The sequence below is a fragment of the Apteryx rowi genome, unplaced genomic scaffold, assembly GCF_003343035.1.
Source record: "Apteryx rowi isolate R43461 unplaced genomic scaffold, aptRow1 scaffold_10, whole genome shotgun sequence".
NCBI lineage: Eukaryota > Metazoa > Chordata > Aves > Apterygiformes > Apterygidae > Apteryx > Apteryx rowi.
The window spans coordinates 112,773-136,368 of NW_020447197.1; the positions used below are offsets into that span (position 1 = coordinate 112,773).

The 23,596-nt window shown below is 43.3% G+C and overlaps 1 protein-coding gene across 1 annotated transcript in view; it reads right to left on the minus strand.

Moving 5' to 3' along the window:
* ATP11B (ATPase phospholipid transporting 11B (putative)) overlaps window positions 1-23,596 on the minus strand; it is a 136,756-nt gene that overhangs the window by 111,080 nt on the left and 2,080 nt on the right. The window contains exon 3 of the mRNA XM_026061916.1: window positions 21,723-21,921. Within this exon, the coding sequence (XP_025917701.1) occupies window positions 21,723-21,921 (199 nt within the window). The remainder of the gene's footprint in view (window positions 1-21,722; window positions 21,922-23,596) is intronic.

Below are 23,596 nucleotides of genomic sequence, written 5' to 3' on the forward strand. Positions count from 1 at the left end.
AAATTAGATTAAGCATGCTGGAAAGAATTTTCCATAGGGAAAATGTAGCCCTCCAGTTCTGCTCTCAGCCACTCTTACACAAGTCATGAATGAAAGCAGTGAAACCATGGTTTTGCCTGTGTCATACCCACATAACTAATGACAGAGCCAGAACCCTCAGCACAGCTTGCTTTAGCTATAGGCAGAGTAGGTCATTGACTGAGATGGCAAAACCAAGACTTAAGCAAGAGAAACCAGCCCAGTGGTGCATTGTGCACATGTATGTGGTGGATATGGACAAGAGACAAAGGGTATAAATTGAAAGAAGAATGGTCCTGACTAGATATAAGGAAAGACTTTTCCACCATGAGGACAATCAGGCATTGGAACAGGTTGCCCAGAGAGGCTATGCAGTCTTTCTCCATCCTTGGAGGTTTTCAAGACCGCTGGTTAAGCCCTGAGAAACCTGGTCTGACTGGATAACTGACCCTACTTTGAGCAGGTATTTGGACTGGAGACCTCCTGAGATCCCTTCCCACCTGAATTATCTTGTCATCCTATGATTCAGCAATAGCCAAGAGACTATGTCTGCCTCTTCTGGGTGATTACAGCAGAGCGCCTCTCCTAGACACCATCCTGCCCAAACAGCCCAGGGCATACAGGCTCCCTGCTCCCACTGACAGGTCCTTACTGCCTCCTCTCTCTCCCTCTGTGCTGTCCCCTTGCTGCCCTGGGGAGAGGAGTGGTACAGGTAGCCAGCTACATTAAGGTGCAAGGAAGGGAGCAGGGGTATCTGAGGATGGTCCTTCACCTTTCCCTGCTTAGCACAAGCCATGGGGCAGAACAATAGTCTTCAGCACAACACTGAGTTCATTTTGTCCTCATTCTCAGAAAGGACAAATGCATTTGTGAATCAAGATGTCCTGGTCCAACCCTGCTCCCAGGATCCACTCACAAACCACACTGATGGCCTTACAGAAGGAGGATAAAGGTGGGGTAGTGAGGGAGAACTGCAAAACCTCCACTTTCTCACCCACTATACACAATATAAGCAGAATGTCCATATTTATTTGGTTTAGAAACTGTGTTAACTGAGTCCTTACTTTTGTTGCTTGAATTCTACTTCTTTTTCCCAAAGAGCTTCTAAAAGCCTGAAGGGTTGTTCTCCACACAATTCTTGGCTCAATTGCATTTATGTGAATTTTTACTCCTGGTGCTTTGGTTCAAATCCACCTTGACTCCAAATGAGGGATCCTGACACCAAGGTAGTTAGAAAGCATAAATCTAAGTACTGTAAGTGGCCTTCGAGAAATCCCATCTCCTTTATTTTGGGGGGATCATATCCTTCATTTGGGGGCATTTTACCCTTGATTGAGGGTATCATGTCCCTAATCTCTAATCAGCTACTTCCAAATCAGAAGGCACTTCAAGTCCTATTGTATCTCCTGCTCTCTCTAGGCAGCATTTCTCGTAGATCACCTACCACCACATCCCCAGAGTCATTGTCCCACCCTCCCAGGATGAAGGATTTTGCCATCCTCCACGGAGCTTATTATACTCTTTCCCCAGCATTCAGATGCTTTCTGCCAAATTTCTTACCCCCAGTGCTTTGCAGCTTTTTGTCTTCCCTGCTAAGCAGCCTCATCTCAGCACACAAATAAGCTGCTTTCTGACATTCTCTTATTTTCTATGCCCAGAGAGGTGCAGCTAAGGGTGCAGTAGGTGCCTGGGGAACCCGCTGCACCTTTACAGATCCAGACAGTAAGTATTTCATGTTGTGCTGCTTTAACCTTTCGCAATTCAGGCGCTGAGCTGGAGAATCTGTTCTTCCCTTTTGTGTCCGCAGATGTAACTGGATCCGTGCCCGTGCACATTACTTACATATTCCAGCCTCAGTGCTGGCGATCGCATTGTGCATCTTCAGTTTTACAGAGAATTGGAAATAATCCCATTCCTCAGTACAGTGCTCTTTCCAATTTGAAATAACATTTTTCTAGGACAAAATGGAAAACCATATGGACAAACTTCTTCCACAGTTTGGAAAAATTGATGTAATTTATCCACTAGGTGACACTGTTTACCTACAGATCTTGTTCAATTTGTGAGAAACCCCACAAATCTTTCAAAAGTAAAATACAATATGTTTTGCTCTTAAAGAAAAAGGAGAGTGGTTGCAAAGGAGAAGGAAAATGGGCTGTCAGTGAGGCACAATTAAGGGCAAACCTACAGTTATGAGACTTTATGGTCTGGTTTCAAACTATTTACTAAAATGAATTTTAAAAGCTGCTTTTTATCAGGCCCATTTCGATGCCTTAGGAAATTGTTTTATTTAAAGAAAGGAAAAAAGAAAGGCACTCACCATTAGCACAAATCTCAGCTGGGCTCAGATTTTGTCTTGGAGAGCAGCATGAAGAGAACTGCATGGTAAGAGAGTCAGGGTTGAAGGAGAAAACAGAAGAGAATTTCTGCAATCTCATCTAAGGAGAGCTTGGTGGAAAATTGTTTTCCAGTCTTGCAAGAGGTTTCAGAATTTCACTTTTTCCTCCCAATCTTAAATAGGACCAGAAATGGTTATCTCAGTTTCTGCAAACTGGTGATCTGGAAGAAACAAAATCTGTTGGGGTCTTATTGAAATGTTTTGCTATTATTTCACACTTAAATATCAATGTTTCTTACTACATTTTTTCCTATAGAACCACATGTTCTTATCTGAAAAAGAAAATGTTTCATTATACAATGCTGTCCATGTTAAAACATTTTAAACTGAAAATGAGATTTGCCAAAATCAAGAGTATCCCACAAGATATTTCATTTTTTAATTAATATTTTCTAATTAGAAAAATGCTTAATTGGAAAATTCCTAAACCACTCTGCTTCTGAGCACCAGCCAGCAATGGCTCAATGCAGAAATGATATGACGGGCAACGGTAATAGGGAAGTCTGTGTTAGGCTTTGCTGTGATCAGGGATTCACACTTGCAAGGAAACTGAATGCATCTGTCTGAATTGGGCATGCATCTTGGAAAAACTTGTAAGGCCATTTTCTTTCTTCTCTTGCATGCTACAAGCAAGCCAAAAGAAACACCTCTCATTTGAAGCCCTTTAGCCAGTCTTTCAGAAATAGTAAACACTCACCACGCCAAGTGAAGCATATGGGATTTCTGGGTGCTTGGTATCTCTAGAAACAGGCTAGACATCTCCAGAGAGCTGGGAGAATTGCATGAGAATGTGCCCACCCAATCCTCTCCCACTGTGAGTCAGCCTTTTTTTGTAACCACAACCCATAAGAGGCTTACAGCCCAGTTCTTGTTTAAATGTGGCCACGGTTTTCAGAGAACACCCTTAATTTCAAGAAGAAACCAACTGTCTATCCATATTCGAATATGGCATTTGGCTATGGCTCCAAACACTGCAGCAAAATATAGTTTTTGGGAACATTTCTGTACAATACTGTTCACGTTTGTATGGGAAGAACTTCTTTTCTCTATCGCGTGGGCATTTCCTACCTCGGCTTTAAAATAAATGGCTAGCTATATTAAAGCTGAGACTCTGTTTTCTGAAGCCGCCTTCTCCACCTGATCCTCCATCCCAAAATGCAAGGCCCAGCATCAGCTCCCCTTAATGAAGCAGGACATCAAGTCTCTGAGAGACAAGCACCCCTCCCACGCCGCCAATAACATACTGCTGTCCCTATTACAGCTGGAAGACTGTCCACAGATCCCAACCGAAGCAAGGTCCTCTTCAGGCACTCCTGCTGAGCTCCTCTGTCAGGCTCTCTTTTCTTTTCTAAAGGTTCATTCTGAGGCTCAGGGGTTTTCTAGATGTCTGCAGCCACCTGGAGTTTCACAGATCACTTCTAAGGGTGCACAAACGGAGACCAGCAAGCCATCGACCGCAGGTTTGAGATGATTGTTAAGCAGTGGCGACACTTCTAGTGGGGAATCTGCAGGGGTCTGCTAAAAGAAAAAGGTTGAATACCACCAGTCATAGCTGGGAACATTCAGTTTGCTTGTAGTAATGATGAAGTAAGAGGAAAGCCTTGCTTCAAAGCTCTTGCAATCAAAGAGCAGAAGATAGGAGAGCAACAGAGGTACAGAGACACTCTGGGGATTTCTGCCCCTGGCCTAGGGAGCTTGTGGCAGAGCCAAGCAGCGCATGTGGGTCACCTGCAGACCAGGGCGTGAAGGAACAACCATGCTTCTGCTGCTGCTTCTTCAATCCACAACGTGGCCTGTTTCAGTCACTGCCTTTTTGGAAATTCACACAGCATAATTGATAATTGTATGAAAAGCCTTGAGGGTTGGACAAGATAATAGCAGTTTTACAAGAGCCTAGAAGACACAGAAAACTTTTACGGTGTTTTTGATGTAAAATTATTATTTTTCCCTGCTGTTCAATGCACACAGTAGTTGCTGGCACAGATTCAATGGTTAGGTGGATGACATGTTATTTTTACTTTTTTGAACTGGTTTTTGGGCCCCTCTCACACAGATTTTGGGGAGAGAAGGAGAAGCAGGGACTTTGTTAAGAACCAGCTAAGCCCCTATTTTGTCTTGCAATGTGGACAGGACCAAACTGTGTTTAGATTGTGGCCCTAAATTAAACTACACCTATACTCTCTGCAAGCTTGTAACCATGTCACTCTTCCAGAATTGTTCATACAGTGTGGGGAAATGCTCATGGGAAGGCTGTGACAGCACTTTTCCATCTTTAGCTTTTATGACTCAAAGATGAGGTTAAGGGCCCTGGTTTAAAAAGGCATAGAGCAAACTGGCACAGCAGTACCTTCTCCCACTAACGTTCTTCAGTCTCAACTCAAAATACATCATGTATTCCAGCCCCAGTTGGGGCTCTCCTTAGTCATGAGTGCTAAAGACAGCAAATATATCCAACAATGTGACAGCTTTGTGAGGCACACCAGAAAAAAAAAAATGAAAGAGGAAATAGATCTCCAGAGAGCTGAGTCTAACAAACTCGTTTCACTTGTGACACAATCCAGATTTGAGACTGTACCTCCAAAAGCAAAGGGCAGGAGCTGGTTTGTTTAATTTTGAATATTTGCATATCTCTTTCTCTCACTGCATTGATATCAGATCTGCAACAATCTATTAAAGCTTTCATTTGAATAGCCATTATATGCCTGAGAATGGAGACTGGGCTCCTTGGGGGCACTTAGGAATAAACAAATCATTTGTGGCACATGTGTTGTTCAAGCTTCAAGCAAGGTAAATGGAAAATACAGATTATGGTGCCTCAAGTCCTCTCCATTTTCCCCTCTTGTCAAACATTCCCAGATTCTTCAAAAGGAGAATCTGGCCATATTATTAGCAATAAAATGGCTTATAGCTGAAATTTTGAAAAGATTTAACAATGTTCTTTGCAGGAATTGTGTTTCTCATTACATAAATCTCCAGGCTCTCAGGCAAACCACCACCACAGCAAGCCATTATGTCCTGCTGTGGCGGTGTCTCCACTTTAAAAAGGTAAAGATTCAGGGCTTTTTGACTTTCTTGTTTTCCATTCTTCTTCCTTTTAAAGAAAAAAAAGCCCCAACAAACCAAACAGTATATTCACCACAGAAAAGTCCCCTCAGGTGCGTCTGCACTGCAGCAGATTCAGTCCCTATTTACGCCAGTGACCCATGAACGACCAGGGAACGACAGGGTCTAGAGAGGACACAGATGGATGGGGAACATGGAGGCCCCAGGCTGCCATCGGCAAAGGGCACAGGCTCCCTCCCCACCCGTTCCTCAGCACCATCCCGCAGCCGCCCCAAAGGCACCCTGGATGCAAGGAAGGTGGCAACAGCACAAGCACAACAGTGCACACTCACACTCCTGGGCTTCCCAGCCTGGCACCACAGAGGGATGTGGTCCACAGTGTTTATCCCTGCTACTGATGCCTACTGCGTTTTAACGAGGCATCTGACTTCTGCACATGGGTTTCTGCACCTGAGATGCACCTGTTCGGAGGAGGGTGGGGAGCCTTCATCATCTGCTAATGTATCTTGGAAAACAAATACTAGGAAAAAAATAAAATCAGGTAAAGTGAAATCCCAGCCATCAGATGCTGGAGCTGATGCAACTAAATTTTTAAGTCTTCTGTTGAAAAATATGCTGTCAATTGCCAGGCAAATTTCTCAGGTTGATATGGTAACTGGAAACACTGGAAACCAAAAAGCTGAGCAAATATTCTTAAAGGAGAAAAATAGTTTCATTCCTGATCAGCAGGGATTTCCATGCTCAGTTCCTGAGCCTGCCTTCTTTTAAATTCGCAACCTACAGGAACAGCAGCGTCATGAGATGATGCTGATTCTCTTTCCGTTGTCAGAAGCTGTTACTTGGATGCTGCAGTTACACCATTGGTCTTTTGTGTAACAGCTATACAGTCATCACAGCTTATTTCTTAGTCCTGCTTTGGTAGTAGCATCCATCTGCCAGCATGGCCCAGTGCACTGCCTCTCCCTGGGGAAATGGCCCTTTGGACAGAAAGCCCTTGGGACTAACCTCCAGCAAAGCATTTAAGCATATGCTTCACATTAAGTAAGTCAGTAGTCCCACTGAGGTAATAATATTAGTTTTGCATTTAAAGCTGAATGTTCTCAGGAGTTTTGCTGGACTTCTACAGGGTTTCTATAAAAACATATACATACACATATATATTGTGACACCGAACCAATACCTCTGCCAATATCTGGAGGGTGGGGTTGGAGGCTAGACAGAGCTCCGGGTTATCTAGCTGGTTATCTGTACTATAACTGTATCATGTATCATTTTTCTTGGTAGAAAGCTACTCATGTTCCAGGAGTCCTGATCTCCCCTGCACACATGTCCTGTAGCATGGCTCAATGGGAATGGGTCAGTAGTCCACATGAAGGAAACAGCTCAAACTGGGCAGGAGAATAGCCAGCTGGCAGGTTGGCTGGGAACAAAAGAATTAATGACCCGTAGGTGTCCAAAGAGCCTGCTACAGGAAGAACATAAACAGTATTTGCTTAGCTTATGCACTGCCTCTCCCATGCCTAGCCAATTTGTATGAAACAGAAGAGGGAAATGGGCATTAAGTACCCAACATTGCCTCTTCAGAAGAAGAGCTAAACAGGACTTTCACATTCGCATTCACATGCCAGCTACTTACTCCAAAAAGATTTAAAGTGGGGAATTTGGATAAGAGGAAAGAGCAAGATAAGTTGAAAGCTGCATTTTCTCAGAATGTTGATAGGTGATAGGTGTTGATATGAAATCTGATATTGCAGTTCTGGCAGCTGGGACACAAAAAAGGGTCCCCTGGATAAAAACAGATGAGACAACCAGGAAGATATCCAGATTTTAAGATAGACTAGGACTATACTAATTGTTTTGCTTTTAAGCTCTCACTTTCAACCTCAGTACCTTAATAAATAATCTTTATTTTACCAATAATGATAAAAGTGACCAGCTCATGATGTACTCATGCTAAGAAGAGTGGTGAGTGCAGCTGCCAGAGATCCTGGCCAAAGGAAGATGCTGCTTGCTATAAAATGCCAAGGGCTGTAATGGGAGCAATTACTACCTTGTGCTAAACTTTGGGGCAGACAGAAGCAAGCACCTGCCTTGCAACGAGCAGATGGCTATGTACTCTGCAGCTCTGGGCAAGTCCTGAGGATTTGCAGACGTACACTTTCATCACTGTGGGGTTTAACTGGAGCACACAGACCCACACAACCTAGGACGTGGGGACTGGGGGAGACTGTATGTGCTTGGGACAGTTTGCAAGCTTGGAGTCTCTCTGTCAAGCCTCATAGAGCCTTGTGCTGCTTCACATCACCGCTGCTCTGAACTCTAGCTCTCCACTGATTAATTCGTATCCCAGCTTGAGCAACAGCAACATGCCTGGGGCGGAGGCCTGCTTCGCGTGACCATGCCTGCAAGGACAGCGGAGGTACAGACCACCTGCCAGGAGCCTGCTTTCTGTTAGGTCACCTAACGAAGAGGACAAATCCTCCTCCCCCTTTGCTCCCTCCACCTGCAAATGCTGAAGGCATTTGATAATATTCTCGATACAGCCTCTCAGATCCAAGTGACTGTATCTTCTTAAGCCAGGGTCCCACAAATTAAGCAGTCAACCAACATTTAGCAGTCTGAAGGGGACAAAAGGACTTTAAAAAACCCACCTCAGAAAACCAGAGGGGGCAATCAGCTCTTATTTTATATTTATTTTATCTTTCCTTTAAACAAAGGGTTGCTATTCTTTTCTCTCCCCACAACGAAGTTAATAGATTTATTCATCAAGTTTTCCAAATTTAGACATCAAACTGATGTTTTTCTCCCACTGCTAATTTTATTCTTAGCAGCACTTACATAAAGGCAAGTATTGCAAGATATGACAAAAATACAAACCTCCTCTGACCTGGAATGTACTGGCAGGTAAAGTACAGGGGAAAGTACAGGCAACTTCTCAACCAAGCTCTCCAAAACATTAAGTTCTAAAATGAGACTTAGGGTTTTTTTAATGCTGTTTTCTCTCAAGATCTGGATATGGTCTATCTGCCTCTGCAGTCTTGCCTGGAACATGTAGGTTGTGCCCTCACATTAGCACAGTGGCGATGGCTGATGCTCACCACTGTGCAGGGAGCTGGAGTTCCCAGCCTCTGCCTCAGTGAGCAGCATGTCATGCCCGTACAGCCACAGGGCTGTCCACCAAGGCCATGTCTACACTGTCAGTTCATTAACTCCTGATTTTCCTATCAGCCTATTTCTCTGCAAGCACGCTCATGCTCAGACTTAGGCTGAGCTCCCAAGCCCACACCATAAGCTCATGTCCTAGTGCCTGGTCCAGTTTGGATGGTTTGGGCCCAGGCAAAGCAAAACAGGCTGCAGCCCTGCCTGCTTCTTCTGCGCTTCCCGTGTGCAGCTGGGGTGCTCTGAACCAAGCAGTGCGGCTGGAGCGCATGGGGACCACGAAAGTGCTGTGGCTGAGTCAGCTCGTCATCTCCCAGAGCGGGCAACAGCGCAGGAAGACCTCCCTGCACACTCTCTGCTCTTTCCCACCTTTCCTATTTCCCAAACTTGCTCTACTAAACATTGGAGAAAAGGAAGCTGCCTGCCTTTGCCTCCTGTGGGCTGTCTGATAGGGACCCAAAAGTGCACGTGTACATACACCGTGTACACACACCCCGGAGGAGGCATCTAGGCAAACTTCAAAATGCCAGTATAAAACGACACTGAACAACAGCTAATACCAAATCTAGTTTTAAACATTCCTGAGCATATGAAACACTCTCACATGTCATTGCTATTATAGGAGAGCAATTCAGAGCGCTGTAGTCCGTAATGGCAATCCCTCTCCACGCTGTTGGTGTCTACGACGGCGGCACCCGTTACCGCGTGCCCCTTCCAGGGGCATCCCTTGTGTTTGCCCGGCAAAACAAAAACCGTCCCCGAGGAAATGCTGCAGGTTTCCACCAGCTTTTGCGAGGCGGGAGTCATGCGCATTCCCATTGGCCCCAGTCGTGCCTCATTAGTTTAGCTTAATCAAGTGACGAGCATCGTCAGAGCCTAGGGAACTGCTGCAGTCAATGGGGTCTATTCTCCGCTGGATAGACACATGTCACACCCATTAGCATCAATGGGAGCTACAAATGCACAGCGGAGAAAGGCCCCAATGTGTCTAACGCACATTAGAAGGAACAGAGGGGCCAATTCAGCCCTGGGGTAAGCGCCTGCAGCTCAGCTCATGCCAGCGGCTTGCAGCAGAGCGGAAATTCAACTCACTTTCAATCCAGCCCAGTGAGATAGTGACTGGGAAAAAAACAAAAAAAAATCAGCATCACCTGGTAGGCGGCTGAGTCCTATGTAAAAAAATCCCGAACAAACAGGCTGAGCGTCCGTTGTGTGTACTGCGGACAGGTGTCCAAACACGAAACCCCACTCCCACCGCAACGCCCCGGGCACGGCAGAGAGGCCCGTGCTGAACGGGATTAGGGTTGAAGCCTTTCGGCAAGGCAGTGTCAGGAAAAATTCCACTTCTGCGATACTCCTGTGGTGGATAAAAAGCCCTCAATCTTCAAGGTTGTCAGCGTGGTATTTTCAACAGGCCTAAACATCAGTTGGGAGAGGAACAGCCTGGGAGCCCCAGGAACAGCCTAAGCAAGGGCCAAAATGAAACACGTGCGTGTAAAGAGCAAGCGCGACGGAAGGGCGGCTGCTGCTTCTGCGCACGTTTTCAGGCCTGATCCTGACAAACGGGCAACACTTCTTTGAAACCAGCCTAGACTGGCTGGGGATCTGGCCTCGTGTGAATTATGCCCGAGACAAAACAGTGAAATGGATCTTTACGTTCCCCAGTTTGGGGGAGTTTATTAGCTTCCCTTTTCCTTTTCTTCTTTTTTTATTCAAGTTGCTACTCACTCCGCTTGAGATTAAAAATTAATGTTAAGTGGATGTTTGGAAAAGGCATTTTTTCAAAAATGATCCTAGACTAGGGAGTTCTCATCCATGTTCACACCACGAGAAAAGTGCCCTATGAACATGGAGGCTGTCATGCCACATATTTCAGTGGTACATATTAGAAATGCCGGGTAGTTACACCAAACAGTTTTTAAAAATTTGCTTTTCAATTTGTGCTTAAATGAGGATCTGTCAGTATTGAATGCAACCCCATAAATATATGATATTGGACATTTGGGTCATATTTATTCTTCATGACACTGTTTCACATGTCACTGTATTACCTAGGCAATGGGCACAGTCCTCCTTGCATCTGCTCGTTTCCCAAGGAAATTTCCCTTAGAACCTCAGTGGTGTTGGCCTTGACTTAACCTTTTGTGAAATAATAATCTAGTCTGAAATATGTAGTTGTATATTAGAATATCGGTATAGCACTGGTACTTTTAGAGTTAATAGCCATAATATATATGCCAACAAATTGTCTTTAGCTTTCTCCATATGTTAATTCCCTCTAATCCTGTTATCAGTACAGCTAGTTGGACAAACAGTATGATAATAAAGCAGTATTTATTATACATGTCCTTCAGTCCCAGATTAACCATGAGATTTCCCAAGCACCTAGGGATTTGATTTACCTACTGTGCACAAATTGCCAGCAAAAAGAAAAGTATCCAGGAAAAGATATTTGTCCCCATACCATACTGTTTACCATCCCCTTTCCTCTTGATCTGTATGTGTGTCTGATCTACGCAGCATATTTATTCTAACCTTTGATGATAGTTTAATGCAAGGTCTAAAGATCTGGGACTACCAACACACCTAAGGTGTTTTCTATAAAAGTATCCTTCGTGTCTCCCAAGTGCTGCCCCCTTCATCACAATCAGGAATTAAAAAAGCTAGAAAAAGAAAAAAAACATCTTTTCCTTATGACTGCTACAGGTGCTTACTTAGTTCTAGATAAATACAGCCCCCTTCCCCCCAACCCACCACCGTTTTTTTTTTTTTAATTCCTCTCAACGTGTCGTAGCTTTATATGAGGCTAATGGAGCAAGGCAATGCTCAAACGTCAAATTAAACTGCACAGCTCTGTAATCACTCAGACTGACATGGCATAAAAGGATAATTAGTAGTTCATTACATGGAACATTGTTTGTTCAGCTAAATTGATTTCTCTCAGCTGCCCATGTTTTCTGTTTACTTAGCGAGTGCTCCACTGCACATTCTTATTTGTGAACTAGGAAATCCCTTCCCCTGAACTTTTTTTTTTCCTAATCAGCATTGAGTTTTTAAATATAGTTTGCTTGAGGTAGATGAACCTCCAAAATTACAGACAGGTGCATGGCAACAAAGGCCCGTGTAGAGTGATATGCAGCACAAAACAAGCTGTGGTTAAGGAGATCTACCCAAGTATCCCAAAAAGGGCCATGTGCATCCATCTGCTTTGTACATAGAAATTCCTAGCCTGGTTGTTTGCTTTTCAACTTACAGTGAACTTTTTTTTCTCTCATAGTGGGGGGGGGGGGGGAGAAAAAGTGGGGCTATAATCCTTCAGCACTGGGAGTGGAAATTCTGCAACAAAGTCTTCTTTAAAGCCTCCCTTTGGCTCACTGGGACCCAGAGAAAAGAAGAGATTGTTGTTTTACACATGTTTTTCTTTCCACTTGCAATTAGGATTGAGGCACAACTATCCAACTTCAAATGTTTCTAAACTAGTTCCTCATGAAAACCTATCGACTCATCCAAATTTCAAAACCTTGTCAGTAGTTACAAGTAAATGAGTTGGAGTTATCAGCTCCCACACTTTAATGTCAGTCTCAATATATCTATATTTTGCTTAAAGCCCTACGTTCTGGAGCCATTTTGATTACATTTTTAAAAGTGCTCTTGTTTAGGTAGAAAATGTGATCCCTAATTAGTCAGAAAACAGAAGAAAAGCAGACAACTAAATGTTTTTTTGAAACCTATTTAAAAACTTTTGGTTCAGCGCTGCCTACATCACGCCGCGCAATCACCAGCAGATACCCACCAAACCCCACTTTCCTGTGGGCCCCACACACGCTACGTTTTGGGTCCTGGTGCGTTTGTCTTGGAAGCTACTATTGTTCAATCTGGTCTCTAAAAGAAGTTAAAACTGTTTCGCACAGTCACCCCCTAAGAAAAGCGGTGCTAACTTCCTCTAAATTTTAGCGACATTTAAGGGCAAGTTTCTACCTTTGATGGTAATATCAAACTAAAATATTCCCACGCCCTACCGCTTGTCCCTGCCTCCCCCCCGCCTTCGATGTGTTGCCACAACAGCGTGAAGTGGATCACAGAGCTGATGCAGCTGCAAAAAAACCAATCCCTTCGTGCCAGGTTATTTTCCAGGAAGATCAGACGCCTTAGCCAATTCACAACATGGACCCGCAGACAGCTGTTTTGCCAGCGCAAGGAAGGGGACGACAGGGAGCAGCCAGGAAGAGCCGGTGGGTGGGAACTGTTTAGGCTCAGTGTCATGAGAAAATGAGCGTGAAGCTGTGGGTAAATCAACCCCTTGCAACACTTCCACTCTGGCTTTACTCATCACCTCCGCGGAGCCCAAGGCAGTGCCATGACCAATAGCACATCCTAGCCAAACGCTTGAAAAAGCAAACCAATTTTAGCGCCATCTAAGTCTCTCTACGTTTTGTTTTCCCTTCACTGTTTCCCTTCAGCCACATGGGAGGAGTCCCTTCCCCTGGGTCCCTGAGGAACAGATTCATTTTCTTTTTCCTTTAATGACTATTTTTTTCTATCCATTGATGACTGCCCCCAGCATCCTTTGATTTGTTTCCATCACCTAAACTCAGATCACCTTTAAACATCAGTTTTTCCCACTGTGACCAAACTGTTTCCAACCACACATTATGATGATATCGGGCTCTCCACTTCGGGAATCCCTTAGCTGCTCTGGATGCCACTTCGGCGACAGCACATCCACTCCTTCAGCAGAAAAATTAGGCATGCCTGCACACCCGACAATCAGGGCAGTCAGAAACCCCCATCTCCTTTGGACACGTGCATTCCCCTGAGCAACTGTTCTGTTTCTTTGCTCACTCGGTTAGGGCAGGTTCGCAATTAGTCTCCCAAGGAACCAGTCTGCACAGGGCCACACCATTGCTGTGCACATGCTGGGGCCTGCCTGGCCCCACGGGATCGGAGCACCGCGCTTGCTCCAGCCCCCCGGCGAGCTCCCTCTCGGCACACGCAAATCTGGAGAGCCACTGCATAGACACACGCTTTCTCTTGGCTGGGCCAGCAGCTGATTCTGCAGTTTGGCTGCTGAACCGAAACCTGTTTAGGAAAGGGTGCTTGGGCAGAAGAAAGAGTGTTCCTTTTTTTCTTGACAAAATGAAAAACAAAAGCACAGAAGTTTGGGCTTTATGTCAAGTGATTTGGATCTTTCTGCCCCAAAATGGAATAAAAATAAAATTCTTTTTGAGTAGTTGTAAGAAAAACAAAAGACAGAGGATAGGCCTAAAATAGCCAGCAAGTGGTGTCCTCCTTTAATCTACCAGTGCAGTGACAGAGCATGCACCAAAGGCATCAGCGATTTCACTCCAACTCCTTCCTCTGCTGAAACTATTTGAAAAAACGACTTGACAAATTTGATTCCCACTTGTGATTACATTCAGTGTGATGGAAACTAAATTTTTTGAATGAGGAAACTATTTACTGAAAGAAAATACATCTAGGCTGAATCTCAACTGCAAATGTGAGTAACAGTGACAACGCTCCCTGCAATGCGTGACAATACTCAGAGACCACTTCTGGTGGCACCTCCCAAGCTCTAACTCCTGTAAAGAAAATGGAGGCTTTTTCTTCAGTAAGCCACCACCGTCTCAGGATGCTGCATAATATTTGTGCTATTGTGAGCCCTAGCAGCACTGGCAAATGGTGTACACACACTTTGGCGTAACTATCTTTTGACTTACCCAGAAATACGGGGGGAAACCACAGGTCACGCTGAGGGCTCCGTTTTGCCTCCCAAATACATTGCATCAATGGCCATTACAGACTCTTCTTTTTTAACAGCTAAAATCCAGAGAGGTGGCTTACTGTAGGGCTGGTTTCTCTGATGTTGTTTTTGTTTTGAGCCCTGCCCTGCCCCTGCTGCAAGCTGCTTAGAGCGGGAGCCAGCAGCTGCTTAGCCGCACTATCATGGCCTGATCTAATTTACCTTGCTCCTCAGCATGACCTGCTAGTTTCTGCCACACTTAATGAAGCTTCTCGCCTGGACCTGCCTGACTCAGAGCATGGGTGAATCATTGCCTGGGCCAAGCTTCTCGAGACGGTTTTGCAGCTCCCCAGCTATGGGTACGACTCTGCCCCAGATCCCTCCAGAGCTATCATCATCACCTCCTCCTATGTTCACGTTTCCTTGATTCTCTCGTTCACCCATGCCTCTGTGGGTCTCTTGCTGCTTGTCAGAAATGTGGGTTTGGAAAATGGACAGGAGCTGTTTCTGCTTCAGACCAACGAGAGTTCACACAGCTAAAATCCCCAGCAAAGCACTCGATCTCTAAACAGGTTTTAGTCATTCCTATGCTGGAAAGCTCCCACAGCATGTAGCTGTTATTACGCTATCTGTCCCTGGACAATTTGTTCACAGCAAACTAATTGCCTGCAAATCATTTGTTTTATCCAAGACACATCTTTAAAGGGAGTTTTCACAGACTGTTCCTGGCATTTAATACAAAGTTACCAGTCATAATGAAATCCAAACCAATCATTAGTTCATCTGCTATCTCAGCTACCCAGACTTCTTTTTGTTCCAGGAGTCCAAATATCCAAGTATTTGGACAGTTGCACCTTCCTCAGTAACTGTCTGCATTTGAGGGCAATTAGGTCATTTGGTTTTGGACATCTCGTTGCATAGACTTCTTAATATGTCTGTTCTAGTAACAGCTCTGCTTGAGCCAGCAGCCACTGTCCCCACGCATTTCCCAGATCTCACTGCCCTTTCAGTACTAACTTCTCTTATGGTTGTTTAGCTACCCAAAGCTAAACAAACAGTTCTGCAGGCTAACAAAGCTAATGAAGCTTGATTTCCTACACATTTACCTCTCATCATTGCCTTTGGTGTCTGAAGATGACGTTCCAGTTGAAGTATTTGACATAATTGGGCATTTATATGTTCCTTTTTTCTTTCCTATATTGATTTTCTAGAGTTTGGGCCCCTATCTCAGGACTAATTGGACACCTTACTGATCCCTGAGATCTTTATATCCTCATCAAGTTCAGATGATATCAGCAAATGAGTTCAAAAGTCATTAGCAGGGGACACATAGATGGATACAGACAGCACACCTGTACTAGCCTTTGGTCCCATGTGAAAACAGGCTAGCAGAGACCCTGTGCTGAGCACTGCAACTCCCGCTGTGCCACCTCACCCTGGCAGAAACTCTCTACCAGACTGGAAGAGGGATGCTCATAGACACTATTGACAGTCCTCCCTGACCTTCCCCTAACAGTCCTTTATATAGCACCTCTTACAATGCTGGCCTTTAAGTGAACTACTTCCTTGGGATATCACACTGCTAATTGCCTCCATTTTACTAAGTGAATTCATATTTTCCCCCATTATTTAAAAATATCTCAAAGCAGACCAGAATCCCCTTTCCCTTCACATATACTTGATACAGACACACTTACTGAGCTCTTGGTAGTCATCTTCCATAGCGGCTGCTCCCTCGTCTGGTGCCTTTGTTGGAAGGAGAGATTCAAATTCCAGAATTTCTTGCTGTGCCTTTGGCCTCCTTTTACTTATCTTGATCTGCCAGCACAAGTCGAGCTAAGCATCAGTACAATAGACCAGTGTTGGTTTCTCCTACAACTCTTGCTGATATATGCATGTGCCAGGAATACAAGTTTCTGCACATCTGCCAAGTCAGATAGAAAAGCTTCCTTCACCATGAATTCTCATCTGTTTCTGGAGCACAGATTGATGACTGGCTTCATACCACCTATACAGAACAACTAACTCAGTCACTTTTTTGAAGGTAAGTAGATAGATGTGTTGGTTCTGCAACCCCACTCTTTCTGTACAGACAGAAGACACAGGCCTCTGTGCTCCTCTGAGGGATACCAGGTTGTTCCATTAAGTTAAGAACACTATTTATTTATTTATATGGACTTTTGATCAGATCCTCACATCTCTCTCGTGTGTGTGTGTGTGTAAGCTTCAGTTCTGGAGCATAAGACTTCAATCAGCAAGAAGCACTGCTGCCTTGCACTCAGCACTACTGCTTCAGTGGTCAGGAACCTCAGTCATTGACTAGTCTTTCCTTGTGCCAAGCACCATACGAGTACAACTTCTAAAGAAATTGTTGCAAGTGATAACAAAATTCCCTCATCTCATTGCACTAGAGAGGGGCACTGTCCCAGAAACCAGCCATATGCAAAGAAGTGATCCAGAAGGCCTCCAGCACCCGTACTTAGAGAAATGAAAAAGAAAAAGATAAATATCAAACCGTGAAGGTGAAGAATATGAAGTATTTGTAATCTCAAGTTTCATCTGTGAGGCTGATAAACTCAGTTGCAATGTGATGGAATCCTTTACAAGCAGAGATTTTGGCTTTTGATGATCTGACACAATTTTTGCATAACGGGCTTGTTAATGCTCCAAAATTATGCATTTATTTACAAATGTCATGGGGTACTATATGTTCATTATTTACTCTAAAGACTCAAAAGTCCTGTACTGGAAATTGAATGATATTGAGTAGGAAGTTGTTTGCTGCTGTTGCTTTTCTTTTAAGCTACTAGATAATTTTTGCACACAAAAGATCAACGTTACCCTTCCCAAGCCATTCCCAACCATGAAACAGACACATATTTTAAAAACACATTCAAATAACATTGATATTCACCAATTAGACCATAACAAGCTCTTAAGGGTGATTCTATCACATAAACATTGACTGATCCAGAGCATTTTGCCTGCAGATAGGTGACCAGGCAAGAAAGCAGAAGTTCAGTTGCTGCCTTGACATCAGTGGAGCCAGGTACAAGAAGACTCACAAGGCAGAATAAATCTACTCTAAATTGTTCTCATAATAAACAGTTAATTTTAGGCTGGCACCTCCGAAAAACTTTAGCTCAACTGAAGAGCTCTAGAAACCATACGTAAAGCTTACTAATGAGGAGGTATTAAACAACAAACAACACAGAAAGCCCTCTCTCTACCTGGTATCCAGGTCTGTCCATTCACTTGGAGTATACTGCACAGAGCAGCAATGCTGCAATGAACAATTTTGCTCATGGAAATGAATACATAATTAGAAAATAAATGCATCTCTGAAACTTTGAGAGTAGAGTTGCCATCCACTATATATAATGAAGGCTAGATAGGTGCTAATTCATCTGCTCTTTTTTCAGTCATTCTTATTTACTTAAGTTTGTTAGAAAACATAGCAAGAAATTCAGCAATATGTCCACACCGCTTGTTCCTGTGAAAGAACTGCCCAGATCGAGACCTGTAAGCAAGCTACTCTTTCCCACTTCTCGTCCAACTTACTGGTTAGTGACATGAAAGAATATGACTTCTGCCATCTCACCATAACTAACGATGTGCTAGAGACTGCTAGCACTTCCACGTCTGCTGTGGAGGCTGCACATGGAAAGCAAGCAAGTCTTGCGGCAGAGCCAAACCCACAACCGCCGCATGCCTCTGAGGACAGGGTAGTGGAAACTTGAATCAGACCCCGAGGCTTGTTGGTTCTTCTGGTTTTAGACACTGCTCATACAAAGACTCTCACACATGCTTAATGCCGTGAATACAAACGGTCTCTCTGAAGCCAAGGGAGCTTCCCATGTGTATAGATTTTTTAAAAACATGCAAGGACTCACAGAAGCAGAGCTTGAAATACTTGGCTCTACCTATCTTTCTATGGACTTGTACAGTGCCAATTACATTCAAGAAATACCATCATTTTAATAAAGCCGATGTTGTAAAATGCCAAGAATTTCTTTGGAGATGAGATTTGGGGTCTTCTTACTTGGCCAACATAACACAAGAGGATTAAGCTTCAAATGAGCCAGATTGTAATTGGAAGCTATAAAGGTTAGTGATCCTTATTTTCTCGCTGGTGAAAATAGGTATCTACTCCTCTGATTTCAGCTTCTGACCATGGCCAATTTTAGCCACTATATTTATTTTGGTCCAGACCCAATATATAAAAATGTTTGTTCCTATTCAGTTTACAATACAAGACTTTCATCCCTGATTTTACAAATAGCTCTCTAGGAGAGCAGCAGTGACTAAATTGTTTCTGATTGTACTGTGTTTAGCCATCTACTAATTCAAGGTTACATCTCTGGAAACTTGGAGAATAAGATATCAAAAGTGCCCCGATAGACACAATATCAACAATGGATTGAATAAATACACTTCCCCCCCGGCAACAGGCCTAGTTTGGAAAGGGCCCAAGGATTAACTCTTTGTGCTCCCACCCGATTTCACAGTGTGTCACCTCTAGATCTTTTCCTCATTAATCACGGCAGCGCTACCAGGCCTCAGACAAGCTGACGGCTTTTGGGGGATTCCCTGCTGCTCCGCAGGTGACAGAGTCGCAGTCAAGGGCTTTTGGATACAGCCCAGGTACACAATAAACTGCAGTGGAGTCATCCCCAAAGTTTCCTTGTTTCTTGCTATGTGAAAAACTCACCACAATCATTTAAAACAATTAAAAATCTGTTCAGGTTTGGATTAGTAAAATTAAAACCCAGTAAAATTTAAGAGGAAAGGAGGTGCCACTATAAATCAATGCACACTTGTAGAATTGCTCTTTTTTTTGGTCACGGATAGAAAGATTAATGTTCTCTCCCTTTCTTACACTGTAACAGAAGTGTTTTCTTGGGCCCTTGATTTCTGGCGAGCAGATCTGAAGGAGGAGGGAGAGAGGGGCATGTGAGAGTGGAGAAGGCACACAGGGTGCAGACTCCAGGAGTTAGGAAATGGGAGTTACGGAGCAAGATGGCCTATTTTTTATACTCTTTAATGTGAGGCCTGTTTTTTTTAAACCTCTCAGCAGGAATAGCAAAGTTTTCCAAGTCATCACCTAGCAACAAAACCCAGAAAAACATTTGCAAAGCAGTTTTGCATCACTGCCATCCCTGGAAGAACTAACTTGTTGAAGGCTGAATTTGCTATGGAGAGGAATTGAATGCTCTGTTCTTATTCAGAGTGCTGAGACATGCAGTCTTCTTTCACTGAGAACAGAAATTCATTAATGCACACACACACACTAAGTGTTGTTTTGGAGGTGGTCTCAGGCAGATTTTTTTGGACTGTAGGGGTGTGGTTTCCACTGAAAACCATTTGAAAACAAATTGAAACAATTTCTTCTTCTCAAGCAGGTCTTTTACAGTATATCATCCAAGTTACAGATTGTTTTTACACATACTGTCACCATAGGGGATAACAGGATCAACATTTAATCTCAGATTCTATTCATAAGAATATTTAATGTCAAATTAAAATAATTTGGATGAAAAAATCCCTGTGTAGTAGAGCAGATCACCTTTGCTAGGTCACAGTTTCAAGTCAGAGTGAACATCCTAGCTTAATACGCCACACATTTTCATGAGGCTGAATCACTTTTGTCAGTACCTTTAGAAAAACAGGAATTTGATTAAAGATCATCTTTTTCTTATCAGGCTCCTTCTCCTCCCTTCCCAATATACACGTGGAGTTTAATCTATTAAACTTTGCAAAATATGGTAGGCATGAGGCATCAGGCACTTTGGCACACCCTTCTTCTCTGTCCTCCTTCCAATAAAATGACATTTTGTATTCAGAAGTCTTCCTGTTGGTAAGTTTTCAAGACCACTGAGGTTTTTAACCATCATGACAGATGGGAGCAAGAACCTACAGAATCTGCTACAAAGGGTCTGTCTGCAAAACGCAAACCTGTACTTTCTTAGAGGTACTCAAGTTCTCAGAGCACCATCAACAGTAATTTCCTCTCATCATGTAGACACATCAGTTCAGAGCCCAGAAACACTATAACTGTGTCAGCGCAGCATCACACTGCATAAATTAGCCCAGGCTCTTGGTAAAGCTAATCAGTCCAGTTGTATCACAATGCTGATTCGTGCTTCTAGTTTTGATTAGCATCACCTCAAAAGTTTCTGCACCATGTTGCATTGCAGAGTGTAAACAGATACTTAATTTTTTTTCCATATTTAGTTTGCAGAAAGATTATAGATAATATTGGGCAAGGAAAAACCAGCCAATAGTTCAGCTGCTTAGTGATAATACTACTTACATTACACATTCATCTTTCCTTGTCTGTTGTAATGACTGGAATGAACCAGCTTCTAGACTAGCATGTATATGGAGTGCAGAGATGAGCAAAACAGTCATGTTTAATTCAGCATGACATTTAACCTCCATATCCCCCTGAACCAAGTTGTGGTACATTTCTGAGAGGCATCAGTTGTTATCCATAATCACTTTAGTCCAGGGACTGTGAAGCGAAGAAGAATCTACTGGAGGATCTGGGTTTGATCCCACATTGGTTGTATATAATCACCATGTAGCTTTGCGTATAGTCTTCCTCTTGAAGGGCTGGCTACATCCCTTATCCCTGCAGGAGTTTTTCACAGCTTCCAACTATTCTCTGTGATATTTTCTGCTATTACTGCTTTGCCGGTTTTCCCACCTTAGTGAAAAGCATGTAGAACTCCACAGGGCTTACAGTGAAAACAAACTCACGCAGGAACATACCCATTTTACTGGGGAATGTTTGCAAAGATAGAGCCTTTTTTTTCTTTTCTTTTCAGCAAAATATATGGTTAATGCTGAGCTCTCAAAATCTTCCCAAAGTGTTCCTAGGCCTTGGGGAGCAATAACGTAATCACAGGTTTGTGACCCACTCAGCAGGGGTTAAGTACTCCTACAGAGTTTGTTCAGAGGACTTGCTGCTCCTTTGCTCCCAGCTTTATGCACTGAAGTCAGTGGGGTAACACACATGCAAAGCTGGTGTAATGGAGTGAAGAATCAGGCCCTTCATCCCTATGTCGTTCAACAGATCCTGCTTTGTCAACTGTGGTTCCTTGCACAGCCAACGCCTGAACTTGCAAGCATAAGAGGGAGAACTGACCCTTAGAGTCCTCATTTCTCTCATTTGATCTCAGCAAACCTTTCATCCTGCCACTGCTTCCTCTTGTGTTGCGTCTCATCTTTTTAACATCTCTGTGTAACCTCGACTTAGCCACCATTCACAAGGCTAGCAAGGGCAAATGCAATCTGTGGAGGGGTTGCTTTCCCCTCCCGGATCATCTTCAGCATTACCCCTCTCTGTTCCTCTTGCTCTGATTTCTTATATTCATTTTTCTTCCAACCTGTCACCAGGTGGACAGTGGTTGTTAGACTAAGATGAGAAGATGGGTCTCTTTCAGAAATTGTCATTGCTGTGGAATACATGCCCCTGTCATTCACGGACTGCAAATTTGTGGTTGAATGAGTTATTCTATCAATAATCTTCTGATAACTGCCAAGTTGTAGAGAAAACAATAAGCATACAACAAACATCGTACAGACACCTGCAATTGTGTTTTCTACCAGATTATCAACGTAAGATCACATGTCAGCATTTCAATAATGCAGTACACATTATGATGACTGAATATATGGCCTTCAGATGCAATAATATCACCTGCACTGAGATGCTACATTCAGAAGAGCGCACTATGGAATGGCCAGAGCTGTCTAATAATTATAACAAGGGCCTGGAAATCAGTGTGCTTGGCTATTCCTGTTCAAGTTCTTTTCTTTAATCTCCTCTGCAAAATGGGGTAATATTTTCCTGTGATATTCTTTAGAGAGCAATGCAGTTTTGGTAATTTTTACATAGGACATTGATATAGTCAGGAAGATCATAACAAAGAGTAAGCTGCCACGGTGGAGACTACTGAACACTGGAAAACCTCCTGGCTGTCTATGTCCCAGAAAAATTCTTATCCTCAGTCCCCACCCCACTGTGGAAAACTCTGATACTTGTTTTGTTGTTATATGAACTGCTACTCTGTGCAAGCTATTTTCCAAGTCAGCCTCTGTTCTAGATCTGTTTGCCTGGTTTAGTCTTTAGATACTGCTTCATATTGGTAATTTCTTCTCATTTTCCTGTATGTTAATATATTCAGAATGACAGTTTACATAGCTTCCAGCTGCTTCAAACTAGAGCAGAACAAGAGCAGGCAGCATTTATGGGCCATATTAACAGTTTATTACAATAAAGATGCTATCTTGGGATCTCCCTTAATGTCAGTATTGCAGCTGAACATCCTGCAAGTGGATTCATAAACAGTGATAAAAAACTTGTATACAAAGGATGGAAACAGGATAAGGTAAAATAAAAGCTATAAGCAAAAATATATAGTCAACTATTTAGTGAAGCCAAAAGAATTCCTGAAATACCTGTGGTCTAAAGAGCTGAAGATAAGCTCTTAAAGAAAAGCTTATTAGGGACACAAAAACTTTAGATCACACATAGGACCATTACTAACCTCAGCCAGAGAAATGGTAAATAGACATAGAGAAAAAGGTGGCAACTGTCTGCACACCTGTCTCTTCTATGCGTTGAGCACAGGAGGAGGATGCCACCTTCTTACAGGACATTGGCATTGCAATAGAAATAAGGATGGGACATGGTATCTACCAAAGTTAGATATTTTTATAGGCAGATGCTTATGCAACATACTCAAGAGTCTTGCACAAACTAGCTAAGAAGTGCTCTGAGCCCAAATGTTAAACTTAGTCTAATGTTGGAAAACTTGGGGGAACCTAAGAGACAGGCAATCTGCTGAGATATTTACCATCAGTGCGATGAACCACTGAACTTACAGGGCCAGTTTTCCTGGCGTCCTCTCTCTGATGGAGGCTCTGGGATCTAGTAGACTTGGCTGAGCATACTTTGTAGCCTTTTCCTTAACAGGGGCAGTACCTTGAGTCTTTTGCTGCTGCTGCTTCTTCTGCCCTTTTTGTTGTATTATGTTTGCAAAACTCACCAGTAATTAGCATCTCTGGAGCACAAGTCTCACCAAGAAATTTAGTTCAAATTGGCTAATAGCTTCAAATGTTACTGGAGAGGAGAATGAATGACGTCCAGATCTGACAAAATAAAATTTCCTTAGGAAACCAGATTTACAATACACCAGGCATTCTAC